The sequence below is a fragment of the Oncorhynchus nerka genome, linkage group LG28 (genome assembly GCF_034236695.1).
Source record: "Oncorhynchus nerka isolate Pitt River linkage group LG28, Oner_Uvic_2.0, whole genome shotgun sequence".
In the NCBI taxonomy this organism is placed as follows: Eukaryota; Metazoa; Chordata; class Actinopteri; order Salmoniformes; family Salmonidae; genus Oncorhynchus; species Oncorhynchus nerka.
The window spans coordinates 62,364,743-62,388,148 of record NC_088423.1 but is presented as its reverse complement, the minus strand read 5'-3'; the positions used below and the strand labels follow the sequence as shown (position 1 = coordinate 62,388,148).

The window sequence follows — 23,406 nt, the reverse complement described above, 5'->3', positions numbered from 1 at the left end:
GTCAGGAATTGTGAAAAACTGATTTGAAATGTATTTGGCTAAGGTGTATGTAAACTTCCGACTTCAACTGTATTTAAGTACTTCCATGACAGTGAATTTCTTTCTGTCAAACCTCATTTATTAACATTATCAAAGAGGTCAACAAGCAGATGTCTTCTGCAATTGAAAACAAGGATAAAGGAAAAAACTAAGAGGCAGTTGTCTGCAAATAGAATAAATAAATGTGAGGCAACAGTTAATCAATAGTGACAAATAGATTGAAACTGTAAATGGAGCCCTCACAACCCAATCCCCTCAGTGCATCGTGTCTTGTGGAGCAATATTCCGAAGCCAATAGAGTGGCAAAGTGATGACGCACCAACACTGTCACACTGGCTTAATCTATTTCAATATTCTACCTTGCTTCTTTTATGTCCTCCATCTACAAAATAATTGATTTCATTTGTGGTGAGACAAAGCAATCCACCGGCCTCCCCCTTCATAAGACTGTGGGGGATTTGATAAGGGGTTGAGTAGCATGGACGCCTTTGCATTTTCCCTCTGTTGGCTGGTCCCCGTATGTCGATGCTTAGCGACTAGATGCTGATGCGTCACCCAATGAAAAGGTCAACAATGCATCTACTTTGCCTTGCGGGCGGTTAGGTGGGTGGTAGTTGGTGGTGGGGTCCGGGTGCAAGCTGTCACACTGTTCATACCAGCATCATACGCCTATTGAGATATGCTAACGGAGGACACAGGTTCTCTGCAGGCCAGCTATCTGCGAGTCCTGCCTCTTTGGTTTGTTTATCACCTGCCGAGTGCTCAATTATATCTCATTATATCCAAGCCTTTAGCTTCATTAATTACTATTTTTATTCAAAGCGTACCGTCTGCTTTGCTGTTAGAGAAACTGTTGGGAGAGAGCTATGCAAAGTGCTTCTGCATTGTTTATCATAAACACATCTACTAGACATACGCATTCTCTCCTTATAAATACATAGCCTATAAAGTTCTAACTTCAGTGAATTTAACATAATAAGATATTTTGCAGACCTGGTATTTTGCAGAATTGGGAACAGCTAATGAGATTCTCTCCTCCGCACACTCCACTGGCTTCGAGTCGAAGCTCGCGTCTGCTACAAGACCATGGTACTTGCCTACGGAGCAGCAAGAAGAACTGCCCCCCTCTACCTTCAGGCTATGCTCAAGCCCTACACACCCAATGCGGGCATTTCGTTCTGCCACCTCTGTTCTATTGGCCCTCCCACCCCTACGGGAGGGCAGCTTCCGGTCAGCCCAGCTCTTCTCTGTCCTGGCACCCCAATTGTGGAACCAACTTCCCCCTGAAGCTAGGACAGTAGAGTCCTTGCCCATCTTCTGAAAACATTTTAAACCCGATCGATCCTCTTCTAAGAGTATCTTAAATAATCCCACAGTACCCCCCCCCCTCTCCACACCCCCTTTTCACCCAGACCCCCTCACCCCCTTAAAGAAGGCCTTTTGTGAACAGACACTACTCACTAATATGTGGTTATCCCATCTAGCTATCTTAAGATGAATGCACTAACTGTAAATCGCTCTGGATTTGAGTAATTTAGCATCTACATTTATCAAATGTAATTAAAACTACATCAATAGACTGCTATTCTCAGGGTTCGCTCCCCCCCTCTCTGTTGCCTTCCTTCCCTCTCTGTCTTCCTCTGTAGCGGAGCATTTGAGTGTGGGGTTGGGCTGTGAGGGCTATGTGGCCGGAGTCCTGACCTTAGCAGCAGGACAGAGGGAGGCCCAGACTTCGTTGCGACGCCTGACCGGCCACACCCACTGGGAGGAAGGCCTGGTGTTCTCCCTACCAGGAGGGTATGAGGTGGAGGGCGAAGTGGCTCTCTCCCTTCACAGTTGTGACCACTTCTCCCAGAACACCAACCTGGGCGTCATGAGGTTCAAGCTGGTTGATGTGGGCATGATGTCCAACGCAGACTGCTGGGTCGACCTACAACCACCAAAACAGGTAGGCTACCCTGTTCTTATCATTGATATATAGTAGACAGCATTGGCCGCAAAGTTAAAGAGCAACTGCTCCTAAAAATGAACTAATCCTTTTGAAAATGGCCTATTGGCAGAACATTTATTATATTGTCAAAATTGACTACAAAGTCTAAATAGGGTCATTTTGGTCATAAAGTCAGTTTGGAATTGAAGGGTGGGTTTGGATTATAATTATGTCAACAAATCATGCCCCGTTTTGCCAAGCTCCACATGCAAATCACCACTCCTCCCACGTCGCTTCCCTTCTTTAAATGGGTCTCCGTTGTTTAATCGCCCCCAGCCAACATGTTCAAAGGATCACGGCCGTTTTGAGACTCAAAATATCTATATGGATTGACCATGCAATGCATGCGTCCAGCAAGAAGCATAGCCAATAGCTATGGTTTGCATGCCCTGCCGAAGGACCCTAATCATGCGGAATAGGTGGTTGAAGTTTGTTGGTCCCCAGTGGTGGTGAGTATACCGGTAACTAGACCATCGACTGCTGGTTATGTATCTGGTTATGTTTACTGATAATCATTATCACTATCATCGTTAACATAGCTGATGTTAGCTAGCTAGCTGGCTAGCGTTAGCCTACCTATATCCAACTCAGATTTGGCATGGAGAAACGTTAACATTTCAAAAGAAGGCAAATAATTAGTAGGAAAGCCTTTTGTCATGACTGATGTTTTAAGATTGAGGGGACCACCGTATTTTAGTTAGCTAACATTAGCAGTGCTAGCTCATTTTTCTTTACAAACTTTGCTCGTAACAGTAATGGCAACATTGCCATCTCTCTAAAGTTGATTTGACGACACCATACTATGGCAAAGTTGTATCATACTAATTATTTGGTTACTTTAGCGATGTAATCATATTTCCATGCCACTCTAAGTTAGTGTCCAGGTAGGGCACTAATAATTATTGTTGTTCCAGAGATGTCTAGTTTGCAGCCAAACATGCAGCATAGAGACCAGCAAGAGGGCCCTCATCAGCATCGTGCAGACTTGCCCTCGCTGTGAGCATTCCTATGGCAAGTATCCGGCCAGCAACCTTCACCTGTCGGCGGCAACAGCTTTCACAGGCTCATCATTTGTACAAATACACAAGGTAACCCGCTTCGTTACTTTGATACATTCTGATAACCCAATTGTGAAACATAATTGATGTAAACTGACATTACTTGTTGCTTATTTTCTACCTTTTTAGATGCATATAATGTCCGGGGCATAAGCGTGCTTGGTGGAACAAGCTTGATCTGAAGTGAAATAGAAAGATGAACCCAGCGTTCAGGTTGGATCCACCAGGCTAATCGTAATCAGTGCTCTGTATGTGTGTGACCGACCAGTAACTTTGATGAGGGGCCAGGAGCTGATCTACGCTGCTATGCCCATCAAAGGGGCTCTGGCAAAGACCTCACCTCCAGCCTCACCTCTTGCCTGCTCACCAACGGTCGTTGATAGAGAGAACAGAATTAGGTAAGTCTAGTCTGACTTGTTCAAACTTCAACATAACACCCGTTTGTGTGTCAGATATTACCTATCCTAACTGCCATTGGTAATAGAACAGTGACTATGTGCATGTGTTAACAGAAACATGAATGGAGCCAGCACATGAAGACTTGCAAGATGATGGGATGAAGTCCAGACTGACAGATGAGCTTGATACAGATGTCTCTGAATGGAGAGAGATCTTGCACTCTGCATAAACATTTTACTAGAAACAACTTTTACTTGTATTGTCTTTTTTTAAATGATTGAATTGAATGGTGTCAGTCAATATGGGGAGGGAGAAACCCTGTGTATTCTGCATCTGATCAAGGAACTCCTGTTGCATACGGGATTTCACACAGGAAGGTATGACCACTCTGACATGTTTGCCAAGGTAGCCCCACTACCACTTGACAGGCTGATAGGCACAGTATCTGTATCGACTGGGAATGACAATGAAAGGTGCTCATTGTTATGTTAGCAGAACACTGCTTCTACGGTATTATGTAAAGGGTTGTTTATTCTACATGGAACTGTTGCTACATTTTAAACGTTATCAAAACACGTAGTTTAAAATGTATACATGCATTCAGCAATTGCATTCTTCTCGTTATTACTCTGTAGGCTACTGACCTATTCAAAGGTTTCTCCGTCATCTCCTCACGCATCTGTAGTTATTCAACTCAACCTCCAGGAGGTTTGTTGAGATTGAGTGGGAGGAAACGGCTGCTGGCAAGGTTCTGACAGATGGTTGTGTCCTGGTGGTGGAAAGGGCCCACGTAAGAAACACCCACATCAAACCACACCCCCAAGCCAACTCAAGTTTGTTTTCTGTCATAGCCGCAGGCATTTCTTGAGGAGTGTCACGAATACGCCGGGAGTCAGGAAGCAGGTGCAGAACGTGAGTTTAATAATGATAAATGCAGATAAATAAATCAAGTGTACAGAACGTGAATCAAATCAAACCAATACTGCCTGATGACTGAGGCTACCGAGGGCTAAATAAAGGGACGGTAATCAAGGTGATGAAGTCCAGGTGTGCATAATGATGGGGAGCAGGTGTGCATAATAATGGTTGCCAGGGCCTGTGGTTAGTTGACTGGTAATGTCAATCACTGGAGAGGGTGAGTGGGAGTATGCATGACAGTACCGGGCCCCTCCCCCTGTCGGTCCTGGCAGTGACTCCTTAAGAACCTCCCCAGCTCCTGGTCAGTACTCTCCACCTGCCCGTTGGACCAAGGCCGGTACCCGAATGCGAGGCTGGCCATGGCCTCCAGCTTCTCCATGAAGGCTCTCCATACCCGCGATGTGAATTGGGGGCCATGGTCAGAGACGACGTCCTACGGAAGGCCATAGTGCCGGAAGACCTGCTGGAACAGTGCCTCTGCCACCTGGAGAGCTGTAAGGAGACCAGAGAGAGGGATAAAACGGCAGGATTTGGAAAATCTGTCCACAATAACCATAACAGTGGTGAAACCATCAGATGGGGGGGAGATCAGTAACAAAGTCTATGGACAGATGGGACCAAGGCCGCTGAGGCACAGGAAGGGGAAGTAGTTTCCCTGCTGGAGCGTGCCGGGGAGATTGGTTTGTGCGCATACATGGCCGCCCCTCTGCCATAGTGGACCCCGGGTTGGAACGCACCAGACACCACTGAAGCTGGTGCCCCTCCTGGCCGCAATAGGAACAGAGCCCCAGCTGTCTCCGGCAACGCCGCTCTTCCATGGAAAGGTGTGTGGCCCCTACCTGCATGGGTTCAGGCTCTGCCTCAGGACAGCCAAAGCAGGAGGGCAAGGAGAGAGGTAGGTGCCGGTGCTCCAGAAGAAGGTTATCCAGAAGGATGGCCATCGCGATGAGTGCGTCCAAGGATAGGTTGTCATCTCGACACGCCAACTCCGTCTGAACCTCTTTGCGCAATCCTCACCGGAAAAGAGTGCGGTGCTCCGGCTCATTCCATCTGCTGGAGGCTGACAGTCTGAAAGGTGAGGGCATACTCCCCAGCGGTCTGGGCACCCCACTGGAAAAGTATCTCCCCTCCCTTTCTGCCCTCTGGGAGGATGGGCGAAGACTGCCTTGAACAGAGCCATGAACCTCTCAAAGGATCCCAGCTCCTCCTTTCCTCTCTCCCAGAAGGCCGCAGCGAGCCATAAAATATATTATTATATTTTTGTAAATTGAATTGTATAGGACTGTGTTCCTCTTTGAGACCATCATAGATATAGTTTGAGTACTGTAACTGTTTATCTTCTTTTGAAGACTGGGTGGTATGATGAGGGATTCTGAATTGGGGTGAGATGTATTGGCTGAGTCACTGATATTTTGTGTGTTTCCACTAACTATCTCTAACCTGTGCTTCTCGGGGCTGTCAGGTGTTCGTTATAAAAAAGTAGGCGTTGCCATGGCGTCCTTCGAGAGCCCTTACCCCTCGGTGATCTGATAGTGACTTGAGCCATCCCAGCTCTCAAACTGGACAACTGTTCTGTGGATCTGGTGAAACTAAATACTAGGCACCGTGATCAAAATCGTTTTTACTCAAGGCCAAACTCATTTATCTCAATAGCTAGGTTTGGTCTGCCTGTCTGTATGGCTACCCTGTAACAAGCACTGTCAAGCCTCCTCAAGATAAAGCGACAACCATCCGGCTTTATGTTAACCTAAAGAGGATTTAGGTTAAAAGGACAGCTACTCAAACCGCTACAGAAAAAGGAAATCCATTTCACGCCTCATTCTCAGTGGCACAGGGAGTATTTGTATATAGTGTTGAAAGAGAGATTGTTGTTGGACGTTTTGATAGAAATCTCTGAAAGGATTGAGTACATACAGAGACAAAATGTATACTGCAAGTTTAGTCAGTCTCTGATCCATTTGCAAGGCTGGGAAACCTTAAAAAAAAAAGGGAATTATAAGAAACCCCAATATGATCTTCTTTCTCTTTTCTTTCGGAACAGCTCATTCTGTCCACCCACAAGCTGTTCTTCAAAACTTCAGCTACAAGGACACCTGAATGCAAATAGGGATTTAATTAAAAAACAGCCAGCTCTCCAGTCCTTCCTGGCAGCTCCATCGTAAGCCTCCAAGCTAGGCAGGAGATCAGAATCTACGTCATCACAAACCCTTGGGACTATCTTTCTTCTGGGATGCGCAAGAGAGCATGAAGTCCTGCCAGGAATCACAAACAGGGATGATGCACGAGAGGGAGATGACGGAGAGAGATACGAGGATGACACGAGAGAAATCAGTCTTTGCCAAAGACAAAGAGCAGATAGAGAGGACAGGAGGAGGCTGAGAAATGCAGGGAGGGGAAGGCGGCAGTTTGTACGATGTAGGCTGTGACGCAAGTGATACACCTCCACGGGAGAATAGCTATAAATGATTTCGAATTGAACACAGTGAGAAGTTTTTCAGCTCTTTATTTAATGGTCATAGCTGCATAAAGAGAACACAGGGGGCAGATGGGGCTGACAGAAGCCAGTGATGACACACACAGCAGTAGACTGTGCTGTAGCTCCTCAGGAGATTACACACTATGATACTCCACTGAAGAAAGAGAGAAGATGTTTGATTTATCAGATGTCCACTGAAAGAGAGAGAAACATTTTCACAAAACTGTTGATTTGGATGTGGATGTGCAGAGTTATGACTCAGAGAAGAACACTAATTAAAAAAAACAGACTACCCCATTCCCTTTGCATCGATTACTTACGACCCCTTTGATCTATTGCTCACAGCAAATCAAAGAGTGAGTCAGGCTGCTACTTTAAAGGGTTTACTTGCTATGTATCGCAGACTATAAAGGGATGCTCAAAGCTGTAAAATTGTACTGTGCTCTTTGGTGCTGTTAGAATGATGTGGTTAACATGTCATTTTCAAGCATCCCCTAAAAAGACAATCATGCCTCGTCTATGCTGCATATTGGCTAATGCACAATCCTTGACTTTTTGTCCATTAGTGGGCTCCCTATTTTTGTGTGTGGCCTGTTTGAACATAATACGAACCTCTTCCTCATATGTGCAATACTGGATGACCAAAGACCCTAGATATCAATTACTTTCACAAATCAACCCTCCACACAGTTTGGTTGTGCATGATAACAGTTTGACAAAAGGTGGCGTGTTGACTGTAAAGCCTCTCCTACACACATATTACGCATTACGTTTATATGATATTACTTTTACGACAGACTCTTTCCTGGTTGTAAGAGTCTCTGATATTCCACTTAGTAAAGTGACATATTGGGACATATTGCAGTATGTGTAGGAGTTGCAATGCCCCTAACCCACGCAGGAAGACCATTTACCAAAGTGGCACAATTTCAGATCAATATGAGATTCAGCAGTAGCATCAGAAGCATAATGGCAGGGATTATAAGGATCTGTGCCTAATGAATCCTAGTCTTCCTGAGGCACAGAGGTGACTCACTCAGCCATTCATCCAGTCCATTTGATTACTAGTGAATCAGACCTTTGTGTCCGCTAATGATGGTGTCAAGGTAACAGGCGTACCTTATTGTCATTCATAAATGGACATTGCTTGTTGATATTTGTTCTAACCTATGTATATTAAAGTCTGCTATGTGTTGAAGTTTCCCGCTGTGTGTTTTTGACATTATGTGCAGAGGAAACGTTTTCATGTGACCTGTTCTAATCACAGTGAATTGGTGTAATTGACTATTGACTACAATCGGCAGGATGTCCAGGCAGCTGGAGAGCTCCTGCTGTCTATAAGTTACCTGCCTGCAGCCAACCGGCTGGGAGTAGTGGTGATGAAGGCTCGAGGACTACAGTCAGACAAGCTGAAGAACTCCATAGGTACACCCTGTTTATTTATTTAACCCATTGCCGCTCATACTGTATGACGCCTACAACTGCTCATTAAACCATACAACCGTGAATGGGTAGTCCATCCACAGGTTGACGCTAGAGTATGCTAAGATAGAAAAATATTTTGGTTGGTGGATGTCATTGTAGTGAAAGCCTCGTTCCTTGTTCCTAGACCTGTCTGTGAAACTGGCCCTGAAGCACCAGACTACCAAGCTGAGGAGGAAGAAGAAGCAGACGCGACGGGTCAAGCACAAGATGAACCCAGTGTGGAATGAGATGATGATGCTGGAGGTTCCCGCGAGCTGCTGTCTAAATCCAGTCTGGACTTGGAGGTGTTGAACCAGGCAGGTCCTGGTGAGCAGGAGTCCCTGGGCCGCTGTCAGCTGGGTTTACAGGCCTCTAACACTGGCCTCCAACACTGGCAGCAAATGCTAGACAACCCCCGTAAGCAGATTGCCATGTGGCACCCACTGTATGACTAAGATAACCACCTGTCCGCTTTGCCCTTCCAAATACCCAAATGGGGGGGGGGGGGGGGGGGGCATGTCAACTGCCTTCCTGGATCAGGATTTAAGAGCCTAAATCTATTTATCCACTTATATTGAAAGTATCCCATTACCTGCTATTCATTATCCCACAGCATCCCATGATGTTGGTAGCATACACCAAACTGAAATGTCACTGAATATCACAGAATTTCCAAAGAATACCAATTATGAACACATTTTATATATTCAATGAGACTCATCAATGTAATGTAATACTTTGCCTACAGTACCTATACTTAACCACCTCTATGATCTGTTTTTATAGCTGAACAGAATAAATATGATAATGCCTGTATTTTTGTGTTATAGGGGATTGTGTATATGGTATGTAAGGGTATGATAAATATCAGTGAATTATTCTAGAGTAGAGCTGTCATTTTATTTGTAAAGGGATGTATTCACACGCTTGGAAAGCAATCGAGAAAATGCACCTGGCAGAAACTTAAAGGCCAGCTAATATTGAACGGATAGGAGATTCAAAAGCCCGGTGTACTACTGAAAGGACAAGTATTAGTATTCATAGATATACTGTAACAGTGATGAAATTACAGTGGACTACATGTTTAAAGTGTATCTTATTACACAGGGTCTAAAAACGGCAGCTAAAGTTTTCCACATGATGTATTAAAAAAAATCATGCAGTGTTTTAATCTAGTAATATACTGTATTTGTCATTTTTATGAATATGTGCAGCTGTATTCTATCTTAGGAGAATACGAGAGTTGATATACATGTTATATTTAAAGTAGTTACAATACAACTATCAACTCAATTTCACACCTGTTTCCATTCAACCCACTTTGCTTCAGTTATGTACAGAAGGTATTGTTCTCCATTGTGGTTTTATTTTTTACATAGCTTTTGTCAAGTGAACTGCTTATAGACTGCGCCAGTGAGGAACACACTGTGTAATTTGAAAATGTACACACTGACACACAAAATGTGTGAAAATAAAAACATCTTCAAAATATATCATGCCAAAATCTGATTCTCGTCGAGTTGTACTGAGGATGTGCAAATACCCGGGCGTCCAGAGAGCACTATGTGCAGTATCAGCACCTAACACCACATCCGGGCAGACATTGATGTAATATATCTATTTATTGATACTTCCTATCCTCAGAGCTCATTTTGCGTAACTGATATAACCTTGGACCTGACCTACTATACAGTAGCTAGCTTTTCATAGCTGAATGAGCTACCGTTATCACGTTGAGATGAAGTTACATATTAATATCACTGGTCCAAGCCATTTCACAAAAAAACAAAGATTTACTGTAACAGACCGGAATATCATCAACCTATTAAATGATAACTTATTGACTAACTAAAGTATGGCTGTTTCACATGCACGGTGTTGAATTTACAAGAAAACTGGTAATAAACCCCCGGGCTGACAAGGTACAAATCTGTCGTTCTGTCGTTCTGATCCTGAACAGGCAGTTAACCCACTGTTCCTAGGCCATCATTGAAAATAAGAATTTGTTCTTTAACTGACTTGCCTAGTTAAATAAAAAAATGTATATGTTTATATGTATATGTTTTTTCTAGGAAATAATTTCAACAAATGTCTTATTTTGTGTGTTATTGTACTTAGGCCTTAAGTCATCATCTGTAGAAAAAAAAAATGTTCATCTTCATGAGATTCTGAATGATCTTTTGCCAGATTGTTTTAGCATGCCATGGTCATTATATTCCTGCCTATTTGTTAAGATATGAGCTTGTGTGTAAGTAGTGTGATCATTATGCATGCAATGGTGTGCAATGTGCATACACTTTATAGCCCTAAACAACAGCACTTCCAACTAATGATGTAGCTACATTGTTATGTAAATTAACTGATGCAGAGGCAGTGGTTGGATATAAGGCAACAATAAATCATCCAGCGTTTCCAGGCAGTTGTCCTTTTTAATAAATATATATTTTTAAATTTAACTAGTTAAGAACAAATTCTTATTTACAATGACCGGCCTATGAACAGTGGGTTAACTGCCTTGTCCAGGGGCAGAACGACAGATTTTTACATTGTAAGTTCGGGGATTTTTATCTAGCAACCTTTCGGTTACTGGCCCAACTCTCTAACCATTAGGCTACCTGCCACCCTTTCTGTGGACATGTTTTACCCATTGCCTGGCAAGGACAACATGAACCTGGAAGAATAATTGCATGAATGAGAACTACAAAATAAACCCACTGATTCATTAATAAGTAAAACGTACTGACTAGATCAGCCTGTCCCATGGGTCTGATACTTCTCTTTTCAATTTAAAATGCAAATGCTTGTTGCTGCCTAGTTGTGTCAGCAATGGAGCCATTGTTTTGGCCAGAGTCTAATCTGACATAGGACAATGTGATGAGGCGAAACAGCTGTGACAGGCACTGAGTTGAAAGGTAGACCTTGAAATACATCCACAGGTACACCTCCAATTGACTCAAATGATGTCAATTAGCCTATCAGAATCTTCTAAAGCCATGACATAATTTTCTGGAATTTTCCAAGCTGTTTAAAGGCACAGTCAACTTAGTGTATGTAAACTTCTGACCAACAGGAATTGTGATACAGTGAATTATACGTGAAATAATCTGTCTGTAAACAATTGTTGGAAAAATTACTTGTGTCATGCACAAAGTAGATGTCCTAACCGACTTGCCAAAACTATAGTTTGTTAACAAGACATTTGTGGAGTGGTTGAAAACCAAGTTTTAATGACTCCAACCTAAGTGTATGTAAACTTCTGACTTCAACTGTACATACACACATGTGTATGTATATACAGCTCTGGAAAAAATAAGACACCACTGCAAAATGATCAGTTTCTCTGTTTTTACTATTTATAGGTATGTGTTTTGGGTAAAGTGAAAATTTTTGTTTTATTCTATAAACTACTGACAACATTTCTCCCGAATTCCAAATAAAAATATTGACATTTAGAGCATTTATTTACAGGAAATAATACATATGGAATCATGTAGTAGCCAAAAAAGTGTTAAACAAATCAGAAAATATTTTATATTTGAGATTCTTCAAATAGTCACCCTTTGCCTTGATGACAGCTTTGCACACTCTCTCAACCAGCTTCATGAGGTAGTCACCTGGAATACATTTCAATTAAAAGGTGTGCCTTGTTAAAAGTTAATTTGTGTCATTTCTTTCCTTCGTAATGCGTTTGAGCCAATCAGTTGTGTTGTGATAAGGTAGTGTGGGTATACAGAAGATAGACCTACTTGGTAAAAGTCCATATTATGAACAGCTCAAATAAGCAAAGAGAAATGACAGTCTATCATTACTTTAAGACATGAAGGTCAGTCAAAACAGAACATTTCAAGAACTTTGAAAGTTTCAAGTGCAGTCGCAAAAACCATCAAGCACTATGATGAAACTGGCTCTCATGAGGACCGTCACAGGAATGGAAGTCCCAGAGTTACCTCTACTGCAGAGGATAAGTTCATTAGAGTTACCAGCCTCAGAAATTGCAGGCCAAATAAATTCTTCACAGAGTTCAAGTAACAGACACATCTCAACATCAACTGATCAGGGGAGACTGTGAGTCAGACCTTCATGGTCGAATTGCTGCAAAGAAACCACTACTAAAGGACATAAATAGGAAGAAGAGACTTGCTTGGGTCAAGAAACACGAGCAATTGACATTACACCAGTGGACATTTGTCCTTAGGTTTGGAGTCCAAATTCAAGAGTTTTGGTTCCAACCGCCATGTCTTTGTGAGAGGCGGTGTGGGTGAATGGATGATCTCTGCATGTGTATTTCCCACCATAAAGCATGGAGGAGGAGATGTTGTGGTGTGGGGGTGGTTTGCTGGTGACACTGTCTGTGATTTATTTAGAATTCAAGGCACACTTAACCAGCATCGCTACCACAGCATTCTGCAGCCACACGGCATCCCATCTGGTTTGGGCTTAGTGGGACTATCATTTGTTTTTCAACTGGACAATGACCCAACACACCTCCAGGCGGTGTAAGGGCTATTTCACCAAGAAGGAAAGTGATAAGTGCTGCATCAGATGACCTGGCCTCCACAATCCCCCAACCTCAACCCATTTGAGATGGTTTGGGGTGAGTCGGACCACAGAGTGAAGGAAAAGCAACCAACAAGTGCTGAGCATATGTGGGAACTCCTTCAAGAACGTTGGAAAAGCATTCCAGGTGAAGCTGGTTGAAAGAATGTCAAGAGTGTGCAAAGCTGTCATCAAGGCAAAGGGTGGCTGTTTGAAGCATCTCAACTATAAAATATATTTTGATTTGTTTAACACTTTTTTGGTTACTACATGATTCCATATGTGTTATTTCATAGTTCTTATGTCTTCACTATTATACTACAATGTAGAAAATAGTAAAAAAAAATGTAAAAAAATACCTTGAATGAGTAGGTGTGTAGGTGTAGGTGTGTCCAAACTTATATATATATATATATATATATATATATATATCATAGTTTTTTCGTCTTCATGGAATTGATCAGTTCTCTCATCACCGCCATAGTCTCGGTGTGCTGTTGCTGCAGAAGGCTTCGCAGCTGATTAAAGCGCTCCTCTGCCCTCCTTTCCCTCTCCTCTTGCAATCGTTTGTCCTCCTCCCTATAACCCTGAAAGACATCCAATATATCTGCCATCCTCCTTATCTTCCACCCACTGGTTCTAACACGGAGGTGGTTTTCTCTATGTGAAAAGGAGAAGGTGGCAGAAGTGGAGGGGGGACTGACAATGTCAATGGGGCTCGCCGGCACCTCCACAATGTGTAACAGACTGGCTTATGTCCTCAACCCCTGCATCTGCCTCAGCATCTCCCATGCTGCCATCAGGCTTGGGGGAGTCTTCAACTAGTTGAAGGCTGAGCCGGTGGCCTATGAGGTCCTAGAGCCTGTTGAAGTAGGCTGGAATCTTCCTCTTGGCCATGTCAGCATTCTCTGGGTGGAGGATGTACTCCTTGTACACCCTCGACAGGTTCTGCTACTTCTGGAAGCATCACCCCCCGGCCTGCTCAGGCACATCACTGATAGGGAAGCCTTGCTCCTTCAGCCTGCTAGCTAGGATCTCAAAGATCCTCTTGGTTCGGGTCTTGTTCTCCCTGATCAGTCCCTGGATCTTTGGAGAGCTGTACAGCTCTACTAAAGCCTCAATGTCCTGACTGATCACTTTCCGAATCTGACCACACAGGCAGGGACCCACCGTTCTCAGCAGCTAGAGACGTGGATAGGAAGACAGAAAAATGAAAAGACTGTCAATGATTTTGAAAATGGCTGCGTCCTTTTCAGTTATAGGCCAACTGCTAAGATTCAACGTCATAACATGTGTCATCCCCAAGCCATGAACTCCTCCGCTTTTGGAGTTCATTCTCTGTCCTCTTCTCCTCCGCATTTGACTGGAGTATCTTGGGATGTGGGAACCATTTGCTCCTGGACTTCCTGGCTAGCGGTTCAGGCTCAGTGGTGCCTTCATAGACTCCAATCTCTGACTCTGGGGTGGAGGGGATACGGAGGTTGACTGGATGGCCCGATGGGACTACAATAGCATAGAGGGCTTGGAGTTGGTGCTATAGCTTTAGGCTTCAGCTTGGTCAACGCCCTGGCTGGGGTGTCAGCAGGAGCCAGCTTGGAGCTCAGCCTCTGGCCCATGAGTGCATGGAACTGGTCAAAGAACTCGGGCTGTTTCCTGCATCCAGAGTCAGTCCTCTTGGACGCCAGCACATAATCTTTGTACGTGCGCTCCATGTTGCGCCACTTTTGGAAGCATCGCTTGCCAGCCTGCCAGGAGTTCTCACTGATCAGGAAGCCCTGTGCCTCCATCCGACTGGCAATGATCTCAAATCATTGGTTCTGGTTGTTCAGTTAGGCCCTGGATCTCTGGGGACCCGTAGTGCTCGATGAGGGCCTGGTTGGCCTCCCGGTCCCGGGCTGTAACATTCCAGGGGCTTGACAAGTTAAGCTTGGGGTTTCGAATGATCATTCAAAACCCCAAGTTTAACTTGATCAGCCTCTGATGGGTAAGCACCTTAAAACGGCTTATAATAATATTTTGTATTACCTTTATTTAACCAGGCAAGTTAATTAAGAACAAATTCTTATTTTCAATGACGGCCTAGGAACAGTGGCAGAACGACAGATTTGTACCTTGTCAGCTCGGGGATTTGAACTGGCAACCTTCCGGTTACTAGTCGAACACTCTAACCACTAGGCTACCCTGCCGGCCCATATAAACAAACATGTAATCATTCTTACATAATAAAATGACAAAATCCTCTTTATTAACTATATTTGTGCGTAAAACGACATGCTGATATGTGAAGTATTAATTTCAAAAAGGTGACTACTGGTTTGATATTGCCATTCATTGTTTGAGCTTCTGCATGTATTTTGCAAAATGTCATACTATTGCATTTACATTTACATTTAAGTCATTGAGCAGACGCTCTTATCCAGAGCGACTTACAAATTGGTGCATTCACCTTATGACATCCAGTGGAACAGTAGTGCATCTAAATATTTTAAGGGGGTGAGAGGGATTACTTTATCCTATCCTAGGTATTCCTTAAAGAGGTGGGGTTTCAGGTGTCTCCGGAAGGTGGTGATTGACTCCGCTGTCCTGGCGTCGTGAGGGAGTTTGTTCCACCATTGGGGGGCCAGAGCAGCGAACAGTTTTGACTGGGCTGAGCGGGAACTGTACTTCCTCAGTGGTAGGGAGGCGAGCAGGCCAGAGGTGGATGAACGCAGTGCCCTTGTTTGGGTGTAGGGCCTGATCAGAGCCTGGAGGTACTGAGGTGCCGTTCCCCTCACAGCTCCGTAGGCAAGCACCATGGTCTTGTAGCGGATGCGAGCTTCAACTGGAAGCCAGTGGAGAGAGTGGAGGAGCGGGGTGACGTGAGAGAACTTGGGAAGGTTGAACACCAGACGGGCTGCGGCGTTCTGGATGAGTTGTAGGGGTTTAATGGCACAGGCAGGGAGCCCAGCCAACAGCGAGTTGCAGTAATCCAGACGGGAGATGACAAGTGCCTGGATTAGGACCTGCGCCGCTTCCTGTGTGAGGCAGGGTCGTACTCTGCGGATGTTGTAGAGCATGAACCTACAGGAACGGGCCACCGCCTTGATGTTAGTTGAGAACGACAGGGTGTTGTCCAGGATCACGCCAAGGTTCTTAGCGCTCTGGGAGGAGGACACAATGGAGTTGTCAACCGTGATGGCGAGATCATGGAACGGGCAGTCCTTCCCCGGGAGGAAGAGCAGCTCCGTCTTGCCGAGGTTCAGCTTGAGGTGGTGATCCGTCATCCACACCGATATGTCTGCCAGACATGCAGAGATGCGATTCGCCACCTGGTCATCAGAAGGGGGAAAGGAGAAGATTAATTGTGTGTCGTCTGCATAGCAATGATAGGAGAGACCATGTGAGGTTATGACAGAGCCAAGTGACTTGGTGTATAGCGAGATTACGAGATCATTTCTTAGAATAACTATTTAGGAGATCTTAGATCAGTGATATGGGTAGAAAAGTACACACATTGTAGCACTCTGGAAAGCAACAACAATAAGTTTGGTAGTTAACTAGAGGGATTAGTTAGGAGTGTTACCTGTGGCCAAGTTGCTGTCAATGGTGTCCTGGGCCATGGGGTGTAATCGGTCCATGTAGTCATCACTGTACCATACCCAAAGTCTCTCTCCCACTGACAGGTCACGGCACACCTGGAAGTAGATGTGCTCACCATGCTGGAAGGCTGTCAGGTTTCGCTCAATGTCCTCTGAAGAGTTTCGGACATACCTCATCCAGTTGGCTTTGGTTTCGTCGCTACCATCAATGGATTTGTATGAGTTGTTTTTGTCCACCAACTAGGGATAAAAAAATAATTGACATAAATACATAGATGCGAGTGCCTTAAAGTTACACCTGATGCATGACGTTAGGAAGACAATTTCATGAGTCATACCATATACTCGCGAAAAGTGAATTGCAAAACATAGTAAGGAGGTTTGTGGATTCAACTTACCATCCAGGGGAAGAAACCAGAGGACTTGTCCTGTGACATCACTTCACCCTGGTAAGGACCGAAGAGTGCCCCACCTGGGAATGTCTTTGTCTACGCAGTACACGCCCACCTCACTGCCTTCCTGAATGACCTCAATGCCACTAGGGATAGTAAGGGCGGCACGGTTTAGGACAACCCACTGGCACAGGGGTGTCAGGCACAAATACTGGAGGGCCATGTGTGGGGCATTCATCAATAAAATTGTCTTTGCACTCGTCGCAAACTGTAAGGCATGACAAAGGTACATTTTAATATCATTTATCAAGTTATTTAAAATATTACAGCAATGATGCATGGATGACAAAATAATTCAACACCAACAATAAAGGTTGTGGAGTACATTTCATTAGCAATATTCACATAAAGAAATGATAGGCCTAGTGGCACTGGGAAATGTATCAAAGTATCAGAACAAATGAAACAGTCAAACACAGTTCAGCTGCTCTTAGTCATAGTCTAAGGCTCTTAGTGCGAGTCTGTGTTTAAAGGCACTGTACGGAAATATCTAATAATCACACCAGAAGTAACATTTTTGGTGTCTTTCAATGGTGAAAAGCAAGTGGTCGACTTTCAAAGGACTCAATGTCTTTTATTTCACTAGAAGATTATAGCATATCAAAATACAATCAAATCTAATTTTATTTGTCACATGCGCCGAATACAACAGGTGTAGACAGTGAAATGCTTAGTTATACAAGCCCTTATCCAACATGCAGCTTTAATTTTTATTTTACCTTTATTTAACTAGGCAAGTCAGTTAAGAACAAATTCTTATTGTTTTATTTTATTTTTCTTACTGCACCTGATTAGCATCCATTTATTGAACTAACCTGCATAGATGGGCTATCAAGGCAACAGATATCAAAACAGACTAGGCTACATGAAAACCAGTGGAGGCTGCTGAGGGGAGGACGACTCATAATAATGGCTGGAATGGAATGGTTTTCATGTGTTTGATTCCTTTCACTCCATTTCAGCCATTATACTCTATTTCAGGCACATGTTACGAGCCGTCCTTCCCTCAGCAGCCTCCACTGATCAAAACAGCAGATCATTGATTAGTAGAGGATAGAACACATAGATACTAGGCTATCCAGCAGATCCAACCCGCTTGCTTACAGCTGCACTAGGGTCAGACAGGCTTTCTGTGTAGATTAAGACACATCAGAGCCAGTGCGAGATATATCTCGCAAAATGTACCTCAATCCAGGGATGAGGAATGTGTTGTACTCTGAATTGTTCCATTATCCCAACTGTTACACTGAGACGATTGAACAACTGCTATTTGATATTCTCTGTGTAACAGTTGGGATAATGGGACAATTCGGAAGTTCAATGTATTTATCATCCCTGGTTTGGGTTACGTTTTGCGAGCCATATCTCGCGCCGGCTCCGCTGTTATTTTAGCAGTCAATCATCTCGGTGTAACAGTTGGGATAATGGGACAATTCGGAGTACAACACATTTCTCATCGCTGGATTTGAGGTACATTTTCGGAGCCGGCGCTGTGTCTTAATTTACACAGGAAGACTGTCCGACCCTAGCCTGTCTGCAGCTGTAAGCAAATCGCTGGCTACTAGGCCAAATTTATTCATATTACTACTTGGTGCATAGTTCTGCTTCTGTTGAATGGTCTTGGATGGCAAGTGACTCTGCCATAGTGCATAGGTCCCCAGACTCCCCACCTCAGCATACCATGTCAAGTCTGTTGGTAGAAAAAGCATAATATAATGGCAGTTCATGAATACAAGTGGATCAGGTAATAGAATTAGTCCTAGTATTTAAAATAAACTCGACATTCAATTTCAGTCTGGCAATGGCAAAACCATAAATGGGACCACGGCACTTGCTCTACGAGATAACGTACATGAGTTCCTATTGCCGCTGACAAATATATGTTGAAGTTGGAAAAAAACAAAAGCAGCAAGGTACGATAGCTAAAGATCCATGACTATATCTGGCTTTTTAACCATTCTAATTAGAATAAATATAGCATTTACGATGTGGGTCAAATGACATATTTCCTGTCGGAATGTTTAGATAGAAAGGAACTTGAGGACTTCCGGATTCTGTCCTCGGCTGGAGAACGATGATTTTCCCGGAGTTTTCAAATGGAAAAAACGAGTGATACAAATTGGCCAAGACCCTGTGGAAATCCTGAGTTAGTTGAAATATTTTCGTGTTATTGCCGCGAATCGAACGTCTAGTTGAAATATGTTTGATATCCTAATCGTAGTATCATGTTCACACTGTCGTCGACTGGTTAGCCAGACAACAACAATGTAGCATGCATGGTAGCAAAAACAGGTGCTTGAGTTTGTTAGTTAGCATCATCATTGCCACCGAGAACAAATTTAAAAAGCGATAACGTTCGTTAATTAGCTATCAAACTAAATAACCACTGTTTCTAGAGTTCTGATATATACTCAAGCCTGTTCGAGCTAACGTTAGCTACTGAAAGCATAGCTTGCTAGCTCGACAGTTAATAGTTGGCTTGTGCTTCTTCATAATAGACTGCCTGTGTCACAATTCATTGACAAACTTACTCACGGTCCCTTGTCGACGTGTACTGTTTCCAGTTAAGCAGGCCAACTTTTGTTAGTGAGAAAATTATGTTAACGTTTGCTTATGGTTTTGACAGGGGCTTACATTAGCACTGAGATGTGTTGCCTTGTCGGCGCATGTACACATAGGTTGTCACGACAAAGCTTGCCACCCGCCAGGTCCACGCAATCACGTATGCATGTCACACACAATTATTGATCAATGATGGCTATAAAGCTCAGCTAGCTATATTCCTATTGTATGTAAATGTGGCTGCTGTTTCGTATACAGTACTGTGTCACATTATACAAGTACTGTATCAATGACAGCTTGAAACACAAATCAAGGAGATACTTCCAATGTAGCTAGTCATCCAAAACGTGCATTTTTTTGTGTGCCATTGTAAGCTAGTCATTGTAAACGACGTTCAAAACATTTGCATTTTTAAGAGTCTCTACATTTTGTGGCTACAGGGAGTAGGATGGACTCTCTGGGTATGAGGGGCCCATCCCTAAACCAGGACTTCCTACACAGTGTGCTGAATGCTGTTCCTCGTGGACTGACAGTGGGCCCCTCTCTAGCAAATGATGGCCAGTTGGGGCTCTGGTGTGTAGGACATGCACTGCAGAAAGGGATGCTTCTGGGTGTGGAAAACCAAAGCAACACCTTTGACCAAAGTGAAGACTTTACAGAGGTGTGTATCAGAGTGGTTGTGATGGTGGAGGCACACACTTGCTCAAGTTTCTATAATATTGCAAGTGTATTGAATGTAACACATTTGTTGTTGTCAGAGCTTGATGGAAGAAGCATATCATACGATAATCAAGGGGCATCTTTGGGACAGGTGCTATTGGATTAGGTAGGTGTCTCTGGGTAAAGAAGAATAACACAATGTTTTGTTGTTGTTGTAGTGCTCAGCTGTATCAAACACATTAACATTACTGTCACGTTTAATTTGGTCATTGGGAGAGAGAAACCCTCTTTGTTTTATGCAGATTTGCCTGTAATGCAAGGAGAAAGGATGAACAGAATGTTACTGTTCATGAGGTGGATGGAAGTCTCTGTCTAAGGGCCTGCAAAGACATCAACCCAGGGACAGAACTTCTGCTTTGGAGTTTCCTAGCTGATCCTCCGGAACACGATGGAAGCCAAGGAGGGTCACTAATAACACCAGGCAAACCTCGCAAACAAGTTACACCTCGCAAGTCCAGGGAGGATAGATCCCCAGGTGTAAACTTCATGGAGCAAGAGCTCAAGCTTACAGGTAAGCCTGACACCCACATTCTTAATACACACTAACTAATAAATATTTTTACTAATAAGGGTGATGTTATGAAATGATTACATTTTATATTTGGATAGTTGTTTCCGAAATGTTACGTGGAAGATGTTTGTATGTCTTACAGAGCCTGAGGAGCACACTGAAGATTCAGACATGTCAACTTCTCCACTGGGGTCGATGGTGGCGGAGGAGAAAAGCCAGGCTGGAATCAAAAGGACCAAACCTCTTATCTACAAAATGAAAAAGAGAGGTGTGAGAGACTCTCATTCCAGGGGTGATAAAACAATGGAACAGAATGGAGAAGTTGACTCAGGCAAAATAATAAAAACAGAACGTTTCATTCCAGAAATAACCAATGTGCAATGCTCTAATGAGGACAAACTTGTGAGTCCTGCAGACGAGCCTCCAAAGAGCAGTGAAGAACCAGGTAATGTGGTAAGAAATCCCCAGGAGGAACAGGGGCCACAGGTGGTCAGGGCCAGTTGCAGACTGGCTGCTAAACCCAGGAAGGTGCATTCATTAGTCAGCTGCATCCACAAGCGTCTTCAAGGGTGCAAAAATAGGTATCTGGATCGTCAAGTGACATTGGAGGTTACGTCCAGAGTTGGTGATGAAAATGGACAAGCTTGCCAAGAAACAGACATAAAAGATAGAGAAAATATAAGCGCAGATGAAATCCCAAAGGATAGTGACAAAGGGGGGAAGAAAGACCCGGAGGAGCTTACGACAGCTCCAGACCTCTTTAACATCAGGGAAAGGAGGTATACATGTGACGAGTGTGACAAGAGTTTCTTTCAGCTCTGTCACCTGAAGAAGCACAAATTCACTCACTCGGACCTAAAGCCTTACTTATGCACAGAGTGTGGTAAGAATTACAGCTCTCAAGAGAACTTCAGGGCCCACCTTCTGATGCATAAGGGAGAGAGGCCATTCAAGTGCCAGCAGTGTGACAAGAGCTATGGCCTGAAACGGGATCTGAAGGAGCATGAAGTTCTTCATACAGGAGAGAGGCCTTTTGTCTGCGATATCTGTGGGAAGGCTTTTGCCCGCCGGCCTTCATTACGTATTCATAGGGAGGCCCACCGCGCCAAGGAAGAAAATTACCATGCTCCTAAGCTCAAGTGCCCTGTCTGCGATAAAGAACTGGCCAATTCGGGCTCCCTTAGGAATCACATGCGCTTGCACACAGGAGAACGGCCTTATGCCTGTCCCCACTGCAGTAAGACATTCCGACAGCGGGGGAACCTTTTGGGGCATCTACGCATCCACACAGGGGAAAAGCCTTACAAGTGTAACCATTGTAATCAGTACTTCTCACAGGTGCCTGAACTCCGCAGACACCTCATATCACACACAGGGGAAGTCTACCTCTGCCCTATATGTGGCAAAGCCTTGCGGGACCCCCACACCTTGCGGGCCCACGAACGTTTACACACAGGGGAGAGACCTCACAAGTGTGAGGTGTGTGGGAAGGCCTACACCATGGCCACCAAGCTACGACGGCACATGAAGTCCCACCTAGAGGAGAAGCCCTACAAATGTCAGGCATGTGGTGCTGGCTACACGCTAATGCAGAGCTTGGTTCGCCACCAGCTCTCCCATAAAAAGAGAGAAGATCGGACATCTGGGGAGCTAGCTGACGCTCTGGCAGCTCTGGAGTCTAGCCACTCTGCCCCTGCTAGAGGCAGACCTAGAAAGACCCCTCGCAAGACAGAGGTCAAGCCATGGGTTGATGTCACTGAAGAGAACATGGAGAGTCAGACAGTTGTGTATGTTCAGGCCATCGAAGACTTAGCCATGCCTAACTCAGGGGAGGTTGTTGTCAGCACCTATGACTCGTATCATGATAATGCCATATCTTCTGTGGTAATAGAGGAAGGGTTGGAACAGGATTTGGGCCAGATCCAGCTAAATGAGAATGTCATTGAGATAGTTGTCTCAGATTCTAATGATAAGTGCATTGTGGTAAGGGAGCACAAAACACACAGCAACCTGGTGATTCTACAGGGAGAGGATGGACTGAGCTCTGTGGCAGAGACAATAGAGATAGAAACAGGAGTTTAAAACTGCAAGTCACACCGTTTTGCTTTCTGATGTTGTTTTTATTTTTTTAAATCTTCAAATAAAACCAAGAATGTGAAGAAAAAATGTTGTTTTGCCTGCTAGATGTACTTTACCTAAAAGAAGACAATAAGCAGTACTTATTAGGAAAATACATTTGTCATGAATATAAAACATGTTATCACCATCAGGATACCCCATTTAGATTACTGGAGAAGGGAGCCATAATTGTCAACGAGTTAAAGATATCAGCAAATATTGACTCACATCTGTGGTGGATCTTGTCTAGCCACTATCTAAAACTACCTGCCCCTGTATTTTAGGAAATATCTTAATGGTTACAAAGAGAAATCCTCATGAATAGTTTTCTTTTTTATCTGACTAAAATATATTTGATGTCTAGAGAATGTTTATGAAGGCTTATTAAATAGCTTTACTGTATTTTAATACACTTGTTGTAAATGTGGTCCATCAACAAGACGATCATTATTGTTGAAGACTCCAATTAAAATAGAGAAGTACCTCTGTGGTGGCTTTACAACAGTTGTATGTGTTTTTGAACACGATTTTGACCATTCACTCTTTATCCAATGCGTCATTCAATATTTGGGTGCAAATATTTAG

General features: G+C 43.8%; 3 protein-coding genes across 3 annotated transcripts in view; 2 read left to right on the top strand and 1 right to left on the bottom strand.

Annotated features, from left to right (window-relative positions):
* The window catches only part of LOC115113500 (synaptotagmin-13-like), a 53,807-nt gene extending 44,955 nt beyond the window's left edge, over positions 1-8,852 (top strand). Inside the window, 4 exon segments of the mRNA XM_029641255.2 lie at positions 1,686-1,987; positions 8,185-8,305; positions 8,490-8,612; positions 8,615-8,852. Of these exon segments, the coding sequence (XP_029497115.2) occupies positions 1,686-1,987; positions 8,185-8,305; positions 8,490-8,612; positions 8,615-8,799 (731 nt within the window). The 3' untranslated portion in view covers positions 8,800-8,852.
* A 6,780-nt stretch (positions 8,853-15,632) lies between these two features.
* LOC115112738 (PR domain-containing protein 11-like) lies at positions 15,633-18,619 on the bottom strand. Its single transcript, XM_029639755.2, is given in 6 exon segments — positions 15,633-16,188; positions 16,443-16,698; positions 16,857-16,928; positions 16,930-17,022; positions 17,024-17,118; positions 18,499-18,619. Coding segments are annotated over 6 exon segments (762 nt in total). The 3' UTR covers positions 15,633-16,063.
* A 327-nt stretch (positions 18,620-18,946) lies between these two features.
* Positions 18,947-23,323, top strand: znf408 (zinc finger protein 408). The gene is made up of 6 exons (XM_029641247.2): positions 18,947-19,056; positions 19,537-19,632; positions 19,913-20,133; positions 20,231-20,298; positions 20,435-20,703; positions 20,846-23,323. Exons 2-6 carry the CDS (start codon positions 19,557-19,559, stop codon positions 22,783-22,785), a joined length of 2,574 nt encoding a protein of 857 aa, XP_029497107.1. The 5' UTR covers positions 18,947-19,056; positions 19,537-19,556; the 3' UTR covers positions 22,786-23,323.
* The last annotated feature ends 83 nt before the right edge of the window (positions 23,324-23,406 follow it).